General features: G+C 39.5%; 1 protein-coding gene across 2 annotated transcripts in view; it reads left to right on the forward strand.

The window, feature by feature from the left end:
* Positions 1–17,028, forward strand: part of Arhgef4 (Rho guanine nucleotide exchange factor 4) — a 124,647-nt gene that overhangs the window by 34,205 nt on the left and 73,414 nt on the right. For both annotated transcript variants that reach the window (XM_010603132.3, XM_010603131.3), the window contains one exon: positions 6,421–6,547. In XM_010603132.3, coding sequence (XP_010601434.2) covers positions 6,421–6,547 — 127 coding nt within the window. The remainder of the gene's footprint in view (positions 1–6,420; positions 6,548–17,028) is intronic.

A 17,028-nucleotide genomic window follows, 5' to 3' on the forward strand; every position in this document is an offset into this window, starting at 1 on the left:
CTGGAAAAAAAAAAAAAAAAAAAAAAATCAGAGATACATCAAATAAATAACCTAATCATGGATCTCAAGGTCTTCAAAAAACAAGAACAATCCAACAGAAAACAGAATAAAGCTAAAAGCCATGATATATATACTAAAAGAAAAAATTCACAGGATCAATGAAACAAAGAAATGGTTCTCTGAAAGGATAACTATGACTGGGATATAAGAATCCACAGCTGAATTACAAGTAATGAGGTTGAAGTAGTAATACCATGTTTTCCAACAAAGAAAAACCCAGGACCAGATGACTTCATGGCTGAATTTCACCAAACTTTTTTTTTTAATTTATTGGTACCAGGGATGGAACTCAGGACCTTGTGCTTGCAAGACAGGCATGGTGCCACTAAGTTAAATCCCCAGCCCTCACCAAACTTTTAAAGAGTAATTAATTCCAATGCTTCGCAAACTATTTCATGCAATATAGAGGGAAGAAACACCTCTAAACTTGTAATATGAGGCCACCTTTCTAATACCAAAACTAGAAAAGGGCACAACAGCAACAACAGAACTGTAGATTAATCTTTGATGAACACAGATGCAAAAATCCCTAATAAAATGCAAACCAGATTAAATCATGTATTTAAAAGGTCACACACTGTGATGAAGTTATTTTTACTCCAGGAATGCAAGGGTGGTTTGTATGCAGATCAATAAATGTAATATACCACATAAACAGAATTCAGGATAAAAATAACATGATCCTCTCAATTGAAACAGAAAAAACCTTCAACAAAATTCAATGTCCTTTCATGATTAAAACAAAACAAAACAAAACAAAATGTTACAGACTCTAGGTATTGAAGGGTTGTTCCTCAATATAGAAAAGGCCATATGGGGGCCGGGGATTTAGCTCAGTGGTTCCGGTGCCTCAGAAACACAAGGACCCAAGTTTAATCCCCAGTACCAAAAAAAAAAGAAAAAAGAAAAAAGAAAAGGCCATATGTGACAAATCCAGAGCCAACATTGTTCTGCATGTGGGAAAACTAAAAGCATTTCCTCTCAAATCAGTAACAAGGCAATGATATCTATTCACATCACTGTTATTCAATGTAGTTCTGGAAATTTTAGCTAAAGCAATTAGGGAAGAGAAATATATAAAAGGAATACAATAAGAAAATGAGAAGTCAAAGTGTACTCATTTGCAGATGACATTATCATGTACTTAGAAGACCCTAAAGACTACCAGAGCTGATAAATGAATTCAGCAGTGTAGCAGGGTATAAAATCAATGGCTTTACTCTACACCAATAATGGACTAGCTGAGAAAGAAATGAGGAAAACAATCCTACTCACAATAGCTTCAAATAAAATAAAATACCTAGAAGTCATTCTAACCAAGGAGTGAAAGACTTTTACAATGAAAATTTCAGAACACTGGAGAAAGAAATTAGAGGAAAAAGGAAGATGGAAAGAGCTCCCACATTCATGGACTGACAATATTGTCAAAGTGTCCATATTAACAAAAGTGATCTGCAGGTTCATTGCAACCTTCATCAAAATACCAATGACATTTTTCACAGAACTAGAAAAAAAAATCCTAAAATTCACCAGGAAGCACAAAAGCCACAGAATCCTAAAGCAAAGAGCAAAAGGTTTACCCAATTTGAAATCATACTACAAAACCATAGTAACAAAAACAGCAGGATACTGGCACAAAAATAGATGTGTACACCAATGCAACAGGATAAAGGAGTAGTGTTCCAGTTCTTTCTTGTGTCTGTGAAAAATCTGCCACAGTTGAATGATTGTTCCCCTCTATATGGTCTGTTTCTTGTTTCCAGCTGCTTTCTTTTTTAAATAAAAGTGGGTTTATTTGAAGGTGGAGAAAAAGCAGGACAGACATGGCATACAGCTTCTTTGGAAAAGTAGGAAGTACTCAAAAGGGAAATACTCGTAGATTTGCCTGCAGTTCCTTTGTTGAGATTCTTGTCTCATGTAGGCTCCTGGAATCCGATTGGCTTCCTGGAACATCTTTCATCATCCTAACGTTTGATTGCTTCTGGCAAGACTTTCCCTTTCCTTTGGTGGCAGTAGGTAGGATTATGGGAGGGGGCCTTATGTTTAGGTCCAAGGATTAAGTAAAGGAAGTTTGTGGTTCCTATGTTAATCATACCTCCTAGGAACTTCTGGATCTTGAGTTCTTCCTCATCTTTTGCCTTTGTCTAATTGCTTGAGTCTAGCTTTGCTAATTACTGAAGTCTGGCTGCAGAGGTCAGAGTTGCCTAATTTTTAATAAGGCTCAATGAAGCCTTCATCTTCTCTTTTCTCTACCTATAGGGCTGCTTGTCTGTACATTCTCCACTCTGAGACAACCATCCAACTGCTGATGGGGAGATGGGTAATGACTCATCTGACTTCTTTAAACTGTGTGGGGTCATAGTTGGGGAGCAGCAAATGGAAGTCTTCAGCCAGAAGGTTCTTCAGTTGGGCCTGGGTGAAGGAGTCTGGCAGCTCTATAGTGGGTTTTGACCGTAAGATCACTTAGAGTTTGGCAGCTTCCAAGCAAGAATAAACGAGCATTACCAAGAGATCAAAGCACATACGACCAAAGCATGAGCAATAGAATGGAGAGGCAGATTGGGGAAGGAGTCATGTCACACACCGTTTTTAAAGGGTTGGAATAGCAACTGTAGCCAGCTGGCCCTTAGAACTGTCAGCAGGGCCCAGTGATTGGATCCTCCCTCTGTATGTCTACCCTGTATTGTTATTATTCGTACACGTCTCTGGCTATGTCCTACTGTTAAGACCAAGTCAAAGTTAGTCCTTTGTCAATCATAATATACATCCTGATATACAAAGGTCAGTTAAGTCTCCTCAGGCATTGTTTTTGGGACCATGATCTGAGTCTGTTAACTCTTTCAGTTCTTTCTGTCAGATGTATCATCTGCCAGCATGGGTAACGGTCTGTGCTGAACCACATGGCTCTCCTTGAAAGCATGGGAACATTCTTTCCTTTAGTGACTCTCCTTCTATCATGATATACACTAGTCACATAGTGAGGCGGGTACAAAGTGAGACAAAACTATAGTCAACTAGTAAGATTACAACAAGTATAGTTACTTAGGTGATATTGATTAAATGGGGATCCAATTAACAAGTAAGGATTTTTGGTAAGGGATAGGTCAGGGGCCTTTCCTGGAAGGGGTGGGTTAAAGTCTTGGTCCATCACCCAGGTGATTGATACCCATTTAGAATATCAGTCTCTACTATCACCCCTAGGGGAAGCTCAGGGGTATAATAGTTTCCTTTCTTTTACCGTGTTGACTGTCAATGAATGTGTCTAGATGGTCTTCCATGTTGGCTCCTTGAGGGCCAGCCTTGTCTAATTGCCTTATAATAATTACTAACTTAGCTGTTTGCAATAATATCTGCAATATTTTTGGTAATTATTTCTTAGAATTATTTGGCACCAAATTTATTTTCCTTCTATAAGAGAGACTAATAACCAAATGTTATACCTTTGTTGTCCTGCAAATCCCTAAGGCACTTTTTCTCCCTATTTTTTCTTTCAGTCTTTCAGATTGGATAATTTCTAGTGCACTATTTAAAGTTTACTGATTCTTCCTCTCATTTCATAATTGACTTTGTCAGTGAATTTTTATGTCATTCATTACATGTTTTAGTTTAGTATTTCTATTCCAGCTTTTTTGGTATCCATTTGGCTGCTCTTGTTTTCCATTCACTTCAAGAGTGTCACCTTTAGCTTGAGAGGGATTGTCAGGTTCAGATTTAGAATGGTTTCCCTTTCCTATCAGTGTTCATTCTAGGACTTCTTAGAATTCTGTTATCTAATTGGAAGCACAATTGATTTGAATAGATGATTTAAGGAATGATGAAGCATCAGTTTCTTTCTCATTTATTATATATCCTAGTATGATATTGATTCAATCTAAACAAACTATTTTTTAAAAATAAGCTTTTAGAGTTTGGAAATTTTAAGTTGGTAATAAAAGTATCTTTTAAAATATATTTAGGATTTATACTTCTTTTACATGGAACTATGTTGATTTTAAATTGATTTATTGAGTTTTTAGGTGCCATTTTTTTTTTACTTCTGTATTTCCAATGACTGATCTTATAAAGATTTTACACAGAACATTATTCTCTGAATGCCTTAAGAAAGAAAAATGTAAAAAGGTCAGATGGGTATTTCAAAGAAAATAAAATCCTTTCTAGTGTGAAAGGTCCTGATTTATTATGGCTTCCTTTTCCTTATAGCATGAGTTGCTCTGATGGGATGGCAGTAGCATGTCACTATGTATAACTGCCTTTTGTGATGGACAGTTCAGCTCTTTTTGCCCTAAAGTTTACACATCAATATAAAAGTCGGGGATATAAAATGTCCCCTAACCGTTTTCCTTGATTTTGCTCAGGATTGAGTATGATTTGAGTAAGCAGACTTTCTCTATTTTTCCTTCTCTCGCAACAGTGACACTGCATGTTCTCAGAAATATACGAAGGTCCAGAAATAAATAGTAATTTAAAGTTCTTGTTGTATTAACACACACACACACACACACACACACACACACACACACACACACACACGGCCCTTTCAATATTTGAACTGCTAGGCAATGACAACTGTAGTTTTATTTTGTCCTTTTTTAATCTAAATCACACTTTAATATATAAATACAATAATTATCTAATGCTGTTATTTATGTCTTAGTTCAAGTTGCAGCTGTGTCCCTGGAAATATTGAAAAGTACTCTCTTTATATTGCCTGTGCAACACTTTCTAAGGTTTATATACAACAGGTGTATATTTTTGGTTGTCATAAGCTACTATTGCAATTTTTCTTTTTGATTCGTAGAATTTTCTGATGGAATGGTGACTTCTCAAGGATTGTGAATAAACACACGTTTACATTTAAAAGTAATTTTAAAAAGAGTGTCACCTTTACTTCCTAGAGCATGGTTATACATGAGCTGCTTTACAGTTTCTGTCTGAAAATTCCAACAAATGTGTCACCTTGGTGTTGGCATAATTTGTCTTGTGACAAATTTCTCTTTGTAAATTTAGATGTTTACAGTTCTTCACATAATAAATAACTTTAGATTGTATGTTGGACATTCTGAATATGTTAGATTTTAAGCCTTGTTTAGTTCCTATGGATAATAATTATCAAGTTTTTCAGGCAACTAACCCAGTTCAGTTCAGGCTACAAATTCTTACTGGCCTTGTGGGACTGTTTCTTAGATAAGTTCCGGTTTTTAGATGCCTATGGTGACATTTGGATAATATGGATCCCAGTGGTCAGCCTGGGACCTATCACATCTAACTGTGTACAAGGGGGTCTGACTATCATTAGTAGACTGATGTCTTTGAAAATTGAACTGTGGGGTTTAGAGTACCTGCCTGGCCACCACTGTCTGAAGGCTGGGATGGGAGAAAGCAACGTCAAAATACCCTGGATTCCCTCTGTCCATGCCCATGGAGATTCCTTTCCCTCTTCAGAGCAGAGACACCTTCTTTAGGAAGCTGTTTTGTCCATGACCAGTTTCAAGCTGCTATGTTCAGGCAGGGGGTACCACAGGAACAATAAAATAGGAGAAACTAGGGGATCCAGGTAACCTCAAATACGGTTCCCCTCCCAGTCCACCTGTTATCACTTGCTTTCAGAGTCCTCAGATAGCCCATCTATTCAATTTGTCCAAGGTTTTCAGTTGCATTCAAATGGAAGAGATGGAGTGGTATACACAAGTCTTTATATATTTATGTTTCCAGCAATTACTAAAAGAATTTTCTAAGCACTGTTTGCTTAATAGTGTGAATATAAAAATAAAAAGATAACAAGCATTTTTTGAATATGTACCATGATTTTTTAATCAACACAGTAATCTTATAAAGTAGAAAAAGCAATGGAAGAGGCCAGTCTCTGGACAATGAGAAGATTTAAAATAAAGAACAATATCCCTTCTTTTCCCAAGACCCTGTGCAATAAGAGTCAACCTAATTCTCTGAAGAGTATGTCCCATTTCATAACTATGAGGTACTAAAGCCTTTGTAAGCTGTATTTTGATTAAGTGTCCCATAAATAATGTGCCTGAGCTAAAACCAGCTGACTTGCTGTATGGCTAACCAGCTAGGGAATACTTGGGTGCCTGAAACCTCCATGTTTTTATTTCACGTTACTGAACTGCAGCCTATCCTGCCGGGGTGGCACATCTGACCATACACACTGCACACTGCAGACTCCAGGCGAAGCTTCTCTCAAGAACTCTAGTGTGAAAAGTGCTTCCTGGAGCTGTGTATTTTCGCTGTGTGCTCTGCTCTCAGGAAAAGTGCTAGGGAATTAGAGAAATTAAAAGGTGGCCAGGACAGCCTATCATGTGTTTTCTTCATTTACCTTCTCTGCCTCTTTCCTCCTCTCAGTGCTGGAGGAAGATGACTGCCGCCTCTCCAGAATCTCTACATCTCCCTAGAAGAAGCCAAACACTGTCCCAGAGTGCCCCCAGTGGACTGAACCTCACAGGCTGGCCGGAGCACACACCTGACACCGGTGAGCTGCTTACCTCTCTCTTGCATTATACACTTCGTGCCCTGGCAAGGGAGACAGGAGTATTTGGGTGGTTATGTCTATTGTCTGGCAAAAGTAGTATGTAGATGAAAGAGATAAATGAGTATGTCAATCTTTGAGTTTTAGAAAGAGTTCTTGGTATCCAGAGTAGGAGAATTCTTAGCACTGACTTATTGTTCACTAGCACTGGAAAAAGATTCTTTTGGAGGTTATTCTTCATTCCTGTTTGAATCCTTCTAACACAGATGAAGCCAAAAAAGAAAAGATGAGTTTTCCTGCAGTGTATACTATGAGTTTAGTCTATGTAAACTTGGAGAGAGGGGTAGGTATAGCTCAGCAGTACACTCTTTGCCTAGAATGTACAAGGTCCTGGGGTTCAATCCCCACACCAAAAAGGGGAAAAAAACTGCTATAAGCAGTCATAGCAGAAAGCCCTGCCTCTTGGTCAGAACGTTTTCTCTACATCCAGCTGGGTATCCAACAGTTAGCACAGGTTGGCAAGAACTGCTATCCTGCCAGCACACACCCCACCACATCTGCAGCTCTCACAGGTGGAGCCAGAAAGGCCCAGAGCGACTCATCAATCCCAGCATGGCACCTCACATGCCACCTCCACCCCTCTGGAGCTTTGGAAGTGTCGGTAGGGTTTCCCCCAGGAATTTTCCTACTGCCTTTTAGTCAAATGGTTATTGCACAAAGGTAGATCATCTCTTTCTTCAAGTCAAATGTGTTTTTGTTCTGGACCCAGTTTCTCATACTAGTACAGAATTTTCCTGATTTTTTAAAACAACTTTGTGGAAATACAGTTTACCCACTTAAGTTGTACAACTTAGTGGTTTTTGATATATTTACAGATATGCAGTCATCACCAAAGTCATGTGGAACATTTTCAGCATTTCTGAATCTTTCAATGTTTGTTTCTGTCCTTCTACAATCTGCCCAGCTCTCCACACTTGTCCACCTCCCAGGGAACCACCAATCTACTTTCTGTATAGGTTCCTTATTCTAAATTCTCATATGAATAAAACCATATAAGATCTTGTCCTTTGTAGCTGGAGTCTTTAGGCTAGTAAAGTTTTTGAGGTTCATTAGATGAGTTTTCACTATCTTAATAACTCACCATGGGGATGAAATTTCAACACATGAAAGAAACCTCGGAGGACCACAGCAGATGGTCTTGACATTCTTGCTGAATATGAAGTGAACACAGATATATGAGTTTGGGTTTCATTCTGACGGTTATGTTCCATTTAACTACAGACGTTTATTTTTTTCCCATTTTTAGAGACTAGAAATTCAAGAATAATGTGCCTTTGCCTTCTGTGTTATGTTCATGGTTCAGACAACTGCCTTCTCCCTGTGTTTTCATGTCCATTTCTGAGTGTACATCCACATCCTAAGAGATATTGGTTTGTAGTTTTCTTGTGATGTCTTTGGCTCTGACACCAAGGGTAAAATAGGGAATTCTTTCCTCTTCTATTTTTAGCAGAGTTTATAAATACAAATAATTACTTTTTTCAGTGCTTGGTAGAATTACTTATTGAAACCATTTTCCTTTGCATGTGGTTTTGTGATTCAGTTTCTTTATTTATTATAGGTCTGTTCTGATACTCTGAATTTCTTCTTGGGTGAGTTTTGGTTTGGTTGTATATGTCTTTCTAAAAAATATGTCCATTTCATCTAAGTCATTTCACTTGTTGACATCCAGTTATTAATAGTATTTTTTATAATCCTTATTTCTACAAAGTCAGTAGTAACACCTCCTTTCTTTTCTTTCTTTTTAAGGAAAGAGTGGGAAAGGGTTATTGGGAAATAGAAATAGCTCCTGAAGGACAAGAAGGGGTCCTGAGTGAGTTGCCTTTCACTTTTAGTTTTTAAGCAAATACATTAAAAGTAGAAGTGCTGTCCATATTCATGGGGTACCATGTGATATTCTGACGCATCTATACACACTGTGTAATGTTAAGTCAGGTTAAATGTATCTCATCAGACATTCACCATTTTATGGTTAAAAACACTCAAACTTTTTTCTTCTAGCTTTTTGAAATACACAGTACATTGTCGTTATCATTTTAAACAACTTTACTAAAATAGTCTACCCACTTAAGTTCACAGCTCAGTGGTTTTTGATGTATTTACAGATATGCAGTCATCCCCAAAGCCATCTGGAACCTTTTCAACATTTCATAATGAACTCTGTATCTTTCAATGGTTCTCTCCTTACCAAGCAATGGCACACTGGAGCTTACTTCCCCACCCTCAGTAACCACCATTTTGCCCTGAACTTCCATGAGAACTTTTTGTATATTCCACATATAAGAGATCATGTAGTACATACTTCTCCTTCTGTGCCTGACTTACTTAATACAGTGATTACCAACTCCATCTGTTTTGTCACAAATGATAGGATTTCATTCTCTTTATAGCCAAACAGTATTCCATTGCATATATATTTTTTTGTTTCTTCATTCACCAGTTTATGGACAGTTAGTTTGTTTTCATTCCTTGGCTATTGTGTGACTCTTACGTACTGATTTCTTTTTTTTCTTTTTTTTTTTTTTTACTTTTGGTACCAGGGATCGAACTTGGGACCTTGCGCTTACAAGGCAGGAATTGGAAACACTGAGCCAAATCCCTGCCCATGGTGGTTCCATTATTAATTTGAGAAACATCCATACTGTTTTCCATAGTAAGTCTTCTAACTCACATTCCCACCAAGAGGGTGCATGGATTCCTTTTGTCCCTTTCTCACCAGCGCTTACCTCTTGTCTCTTGGACAGCAGTCGTTATTTCGAAGTGAGGTTATGTCTCACTGTTGTTTTGATTTGCATTTCCTCGGTGACCACTGACATCCAGCATTTCCTTACATGCCAATTGGCCATTTACATGTCTTCCTTTGAGAAATATCTGTTTAGGTCTATTCCTCATTTTTATTTATTTATTTTTCTCATTGAGTTTATTGGTACATTAGGTCTTCAGTACAGTCACATTCATCATTGGGATCTTCTACCTTTACATGACAGATCTTGGTTCTCATTTTTTCCCCATACCCCTGCCCTCCCTTCACTCCCTCCTCCCTTCCCTATTTACAAATATTTTATTTCCATTTTTTCATTTTCTCATGTTTTTATTTATTTTCCCTCATTACCTTTCCCCTCCCCTTCCCATTTTCCCCACACCTTTAGCCCTTTTCTTCCTACTTCACATTCTTACTTATACCATTAGGATCTTATGTACCATTATAGTTTTTCACACCAGAGAAATTATTGGTATTTATACATGTGTGACTTATTTATGTCACTTAGGAGTATATCCTCAATATCTATCCATTGTCCTATGAATGAATCTAATTTCTCATTCTTTATGGCTGAGTAGTATTCTATTTTATAGAAAAACCACATCTTCTTTATCCAGTCTCCAACTGATGGGCGAATGGGCTGTTTCCAAGTTTTTAGCTATTACAAACTGTGTCGCTATAAACATGGGTGCACATATATGATTCTTTTAATCTTTTGGAAAGATACCCAGCAGAGGGAGAGCTAGGTCAAATGGAAGCTCTAGTCCAAGCTCTTTGAGGTATCTCCATATTGATTTCCACAGTGGTTGCACCAGTCTGCACTCCCACCAACAATGGAGAAGGGTTCTTCTCCCCACAACCCCACCAACATTTGTAATTGTGTGATTTCTTGAGAGGAGCCATTCTTTGTGGGGTGAGGTGAAATCTCAGTGTTGTTTTCATCTGAATCTCTCGAATGATCAGTGATGTGGAACATTTTTTCATATATTTACTTGCTGCTTTTACTTCTTTGTCTGAGAAATGTCTGTTCATTTCAGGCGCCCATTTTTGACTCAGGTCTTTCTATTGGGGGGGCTTGTTGCTTTGAGTTCTTTGTATATTCTAGATAATAGTCCTTTGTCTGAGGAGCAGCTGGTAAAAATTTTTTCCCACATTGTAGGTTGTCTTTTAGTTCTGTTGATGGTTTCTTTTGCAGTGCAGAACTTAATAAAGGCTATCTATGAAAAACCAACAGCCAACATCTTATTAAATGGCCAAAAACTGAAAACCTTCATGTTAAAATCAGGAATAAGACAAGATGTCCACTGTCACCACTCCTCTTCAATATAGTTCTGGAAGCATTAGCCACAGCAATTACACAAGAGAAAGAAATTAAAGCAATAAATATAGGAAAGGAAGAAGTTAAACTGTCATTATTTGCTAATGAAATGATACTCTACATTGAAAACCCAAAAAATTCCACCAAAAGACTTCCAGACTTAATTGACACTTTTAGCAGAGTAGCTGGATATAAGGTCAACACTCAAAAATCAATAGCCTTCTTGTACACAAATAACAGACTCACTGAGAAATTAGGGAAACAATTCCTTTCACAGCAGCATCCAAAAAAATGAAGTATCTAGGAATCAATCTAATGAAAGAAGCAAAAGCCCTCTACACTGAAAACTACAGCACTCTGAAAAAAGAGATCAAAGAGGATATAAGAAAATGGAAAGATATCCTTTGCTCCGGGGTAGGAAGAATCAACATAGGGAAAATGGCCATACTACCAAAACTGCTACACAGATTCAATGCAATGCTGATTGAAATTCCAACAGTATATTTCACAGAACTAGAAAAAATAATCAAAAAATACATTTGGAACCATAAGAGGCCTAGAATAGCAAAAGCCATTGTAGGCAACAGAGACAAGGCAGTGGGTATAACAATTCCCAATTTGAAACTATACTACAAAGCCACTGTGATAAAACCAGCATGGTACTGGCAAAGAAACAGACTTGAGCATCAGTGGAACAGACTGGAAGATACAAAAACAACTCCAGATGTACTCAGCTACCTCATCTTTCACAAAGGAGCCAACCATCCTCACTGGAGGAAAGATAGCCTCTTTAATAAATGATGTTGGAAAAACTGGATTTCAGCCTGCCAAAGATTAAAACTAGACCCTTATCTATCACCATGCACTAAACTAAAATCCAAGTGGATTAAAGATCTAAATATTAAAACAGAAACACTAAACTTGCTGGAAGATAAATTAGGCAGAATTCTTGAAGACATTGGCATAGGAAAAGACTTTATCAACAAATCCTCAGTAGCACATGAACTAGCAGAAAGAATCAACAACTGGGATCTCATCTTATTGCTCATTTTTACAATCATGTTACTTGTGTTTTTGCTATTGAGTTTTTAAGCTCCTTATATATTCTGAATATTAACTTCTTGTAGGAGTATAATTTGAAAATATTTTCGCCCTTTTTATAGGTTGTCTCTCTGCTACAGTTCTGCTACTTCTCTCATTTCCAATTTTAGTGATCTGAATTGCCTTTTTTTTTTTTGCAGTACTGGGGATCAAACTCAGGACCTTGTACTTGCGAGGCAGGCATGGTGCCACTGAACTAAATTCCTGGCGCAGCCTTCTCTCTTCTTGGTTAAATCAATTAACAGTCTGTCAATTTTGTTGATCTTTTTAAAGAACCAGCTTTGCTCCCATTGATTTTTCTCTATTCTCTATTAATTTCCATGCTAACTTTTATGATGTCCTTTCTATTTTTTTATATTTAGCTTTGATTTTTTAACAGCATCATAAAATGGAACTTCAGTTGACTTGGTATCTTTCCTCTTTCTTAAAATATGCATTTACAGTTATAAATTTTCCTACCAGCACTGCCTTATCTGGATCCCATAAGTTTCTGTCTTCATTTTCATTCATCTCAAGGTATTTTCTAATTTTTCTTTTGATTTCTTCTTTTAACTCACTGGCTGTTAAAGAATATGTTATTTAATTTCCATGTATCTATGAGTTTCCCTGACATTTTTCCTGTACTGATTTCTAATTTTCCTGTCATTCTTCCTGTTTTTCCTATTATTGATTCCTAGTTTCATCACACTGAGATTAAAGAACACACTTTTTTATCACTTCTGTCCTTTATTTTAAAATTTAAATGTATTAGTACACATTTGTAGTACATAATATCTACCTTCCTTGTGGGAAGTTGGTACATGTAATACGTCTTAACTCGGTTTTTCTACCCCCTTCCCCTCCGTCTTGCCCCCTTCCACCCATGTCGTGATCCCTGTCCATTTTGTGGGAGAGGGTACATGTCTGCAGTAATATTTACATTCCTCGTGCGCAAAGTGCAACTTGTCTGAGCTGCAACCAGAATCAAGTTGTACTTATAGCATTCCAGGGCATCTCTGTCCCACATCTCTAAACTTTTTCAGTCTCTTTCCACAAACTAGTTTCAAAAGCATTTGAACCACACAGTAGGCACAGTCATAGCAATGACTCTACTTCATGGTATCAATTGTCGTTTTTGTTTTTTTGGTTTTTGAGACAGGGTCTCACTACGTAGTTGAGACTGACCTGGAACCTACTATGTAGCCCAGGCTGGTCTCGAACTCACAGTGATCCTCCTGCCTCAGCCTCCCAAGTTCTGGGATTACAGGTGTGTGCCACCACCCTGGCTCAATTGTCTTTGTTAATCAGCCTTCTGGTTTCTGGGACAAAATATCTGACACCTATCATTTAAAGAGATTTATTTTGGCTCCAGAGTGTCAAAGGGTTTTTTCCACGATTAACTGGCTGCAGGGAAGAAACATCATGGTGGAAGGGTACAGTGCAGAAAAGCAGAGAGGAAGAGGGCAGGGACAAAAATATACTGTCCCAGGTCACAAGTCAATGACCCACCTACTGAACCGGGCCCTGCCTGATAACAGCACATTCGGCTATGAATCAATCATTGGGTAATCCACTGATAAGTATAGCACCCCGTGATCTCATTACTTTCCAAAAGCCCCACCTGCGAGCACATGAGACTTTGGTGGGATATTTTAGATGGAAGCACAACAGAGCCCTTGTAAATAATAAGTAACTTCTTGTTCTTCCCTTGCTGCTTTCAAGATTTTCTCTGTCTTTCACTTTACTCCTAGCCATTTTACTACAATATGTCTGTTTGTGGGTCTATGTTTATCTTATGTAGAAATCTTTAGCTTCCTGGATGTGTAGATCATTGTTTTTAATGCATCTTGGATGTCTTTAGTCATTATTTCTTAAAAATTTTGGGGGCTGGGGATTTAGCTCAGTGGTTCCGCCACCTGCCTCACAAGCACAAGGCCCCAAGTTCGATCCCCTGTACCAAAAACAAAAAATTCTCCTTCTCCTCTCTCTCCTCCTCTCTGGTATTTCCATTATGCCTGTGTTGGTGCACTGAATAATGTCCCACATTTCCCTGAGGCTCTGTTTGTTTTTCTCTGGGTTTTGGGGGGGGGGCTTATATAATTTATTAAGCTTGGCAATTGTTTCTTTCACTTCTTCAAGCCTACTGTTAAGAAGCTTTAGTGTATTTATTTTAGGTATTAAATTTATCAACTCCAGAATTTTCACTTGGTTCTTTTTAACAATTTCTGCTCCTGATTTCATATTCTCAGATGCTGTCACAGTACTTTCTTCTGTTAATTGTGGTCTCCTTAGTTCAGTGGACGTGTTTATGACGACTGTTACAAATTATTTTCCTGATACCTGACACCTAGACTCACTCTCACAGGCAGTCTCTACTGCCTATTTTTTCCCAATGTGTGGATAACAATTTTCTGCCGCTTTGCATATCTCACAATTTTTGGTTGGAAATTCAACATTTTAGACAACATAGCAACTCAGTACTGCTGATCCACTGGCCTGGTACTGTCGTTTGCTTGTTCAGCAGCCAGGGGAGCTGTTTCAGTGATACACCCCTCCCCGCTGCTGAGCGTCTGGTATGCTGAGGTGCAGGTTTGCCTATACAACTACCCCGGGTGACAGTGGCTTTGCGAAGGCTTCCCCACTCTTTCTGACCTTTCCAGCTGTCACACTCTATTAGCTGACGGATGACTGCTGCATTATTTTCAGTACTGTCGTGGGATATAAATTGCTCTACAAACTAATACAATCAAATTCTGGATCACTTGAAAGAATGCTTTTGAGGTCAACATCTGGTATTTGTCTGACCCAAAAGGGCTTCTCTCAACTGTCTTTACTGCAGTTCTCTTCTACAAACTAGTGGGGTTACAGTTGAGGCCGGATCTTCATTACATCCACGAATCTCCTCTCACTTCCATTCATACAGCCTCCAATGTTCTTGAAAGCACCCTCAGGTTTAGGTTTCTCTATGATGTTACAAATGAGGTCAGTTCCTTTGGGAAGAAATTAGGTGCTGTTGTATAGCTGCTCCACCCTAGCAGAATCTTGAGGGCTCTAAATCTAGGAATGGGGACAATGGCAAGCTTCTGAGTGTGATCCAGTAGAGCCTTTGGGCAAGGGCTGTGGCAGGTGAAGTCTTTAGCTTGCCTCTCCTGGCATTGAACCCCTGCTTTAAAGCAGGAAGAACGGGCTCTCCAAGACTCAGTTTTCTCAGGGGGCCAAGAAGAGTCATCCAGAATTTTGCTTCAGCAATAGGTAGCTTGGGTGTGAATGAGAAATGCCCATGTCCTGGTCCTCCAGGGAGGAAAGGCCTCTGACTGGAAGCAGGGTGGGAAAGGAGTTCTGTGTTGCTGGCTGCACCCCAGTGAAGAGGAATCTCACCCTTGCCCAGCTGTGAGGGCTGAGGGAAGATGCAGTCTTGGCTCACCTACCACAGGCTCTTACCTTTCTTATCCACTGTCACTGATCTTTCTTTCTTTAAGTATAAGTATCGTGTTCATTACTTTCCTCTCATTACTATGACAAAATACCAGCACCAAAAGTTAAGGGGAACGGGTTTTTGGCTTACAGTACATAGAGGTTTCAGTCCATAGTTGCTGGCTCCAAGGCTAGAATGGCAGACAGGCATCGCAGAGCAGAAACAATCTGGTGCTCACAAAGTAGCAAAGGCATCGAGGGGGTTTCTGATTTCCTTGATTAGATGTTTCTTTGCTGTTTACTCTTAGAACCACTCCAGGAAGGGATTTCGACTTTTACTAGTTTCACTGGGGAATTGGAGCACTGGACTTCCTCTTGGTGTCCTTCCCTGAGCTGAACTCAGTTTTCCCTATTTTTACAATCTGTTGTGGTCATTCCAGTGAGACTCTCAGAAGGGATAAGTTGCATGACTATCGTATCACTTCTAAGTCCCTTTCTTGCACTTACTTACTTATTATACACCCAGCAGCTAATATAGTGCTTTGAATACGGTGGATTCGCAGTATTGTTTGCCAATGATACTGAGGATATCCCAGCGAAAAGTACCTGGGAATCCTCAAAATGGGAAGTAAGGGAATTCAGTTTTAGTATGTCCAAAACATAGGTTCTCAACAATGGAACCAATTCCACCACTTTCTGGGTATGTGAACTTGGCTTACGCCACAGTTAAAACCAACTATAAAACGGAGCTAATAATACCACCTATCAGGTAAGGTCGTGGAGATTCAATAGCATATACAAAGGACTTGTTTCTTCATATAAGCCTAATAAATGCCATCTAGTACTTTAAATATTGCTAGGTACTGTTGTATATTTAAACATCACTTCCTTTAGTCCCCACAAGGATCCTCTGAAAGTTACATTATTATTCCTGTCTGATAAGTGAAGGTTAAGAAGCTTGCCCAAGACCACATAGTGAGAGACAGAACCAGGGCTTGAACCCAGATCCCTCTGGCTTTAAGCTTCTCTCCATTCAGCACTGTTACAGAAACTGAGATGCAGGGTGGGTTAGACGAGACAGGACAGAAGCAGATCTCTAGGCTTAGACAAGTTTTAATCCTGTTATTTGTTTCCAGAACTTATAATTTACCTGGGACTCAGGGTGCCACTGCCCTAGCTCGCTGCGTCCCTAGGCAGAGGAGACCAGTAAAGATGCAGGCTTCCTTCTGCTGCAGCACTGGGCGCTCAGGGATGGAGACCGGCTACCGGAAATGGGCCCCGAACGGAAGGAAGAGGGTAATGCTCACTGCTATCAGCTGGTGTGTTTTCAGATTCCCTCCACCCTCGTCAATACTTACAGCACTTTACACGAGATCCATCTCCGAGGGCCTAGAGGAGTGATACGGAGAGAGGCGAGGAGAGGGCAGAGACAGGCACACAGAGAGGGACGCAGACGGAGACACTCACACAGACACACACACCGACATCCCTGATCCGCCTCTATCACGACCTCCCCCCCAACATGGCAACCTCCGAACTGAGCCCAAGGACTCCACTGTGTTTCCCTGCAAGTGACCTGTTGATTTTCATCCGGTGTCTCACCGTCTAGGCACACCCCAAGAACCTACGGAAGGCTCGGGACCGTCTGGGAGGGCAGAGGAACAGCAAGGAAGGTCTTCCCCACGCATCCCCCAAAAGGAAGATGCGACACCTGAGGCCACCGGCTCCTGGTCCTGTGCCTTCTAGCCCCGTTTCCTTTCGTGCCGGACACTTTGTAAAATTGTTAGGCGCGGGCTGTTAATCCCCTCAAACCGCCTTCCGGAGCGCGCTCCGGCACCTGCGGCGGGAGGGAGG

This window comes from Fukomys damarensis, unplaced genomic scaffold (assembly GCF_012274545.1).
Source record: "Fukomys damarensis isolate Sample0158 unplaced genomic scaffold, DMR_v1.0_HiC HiC_scaffold_29, whole genome shotgun sequence".
NCBI classification, from domain to species: domain Eukaryota; kingdom Metazoa; phylum Chordata; class Mammalia; order Rodentia; family Bathyergidae; genus Fukomys; species Fukomys damarensis.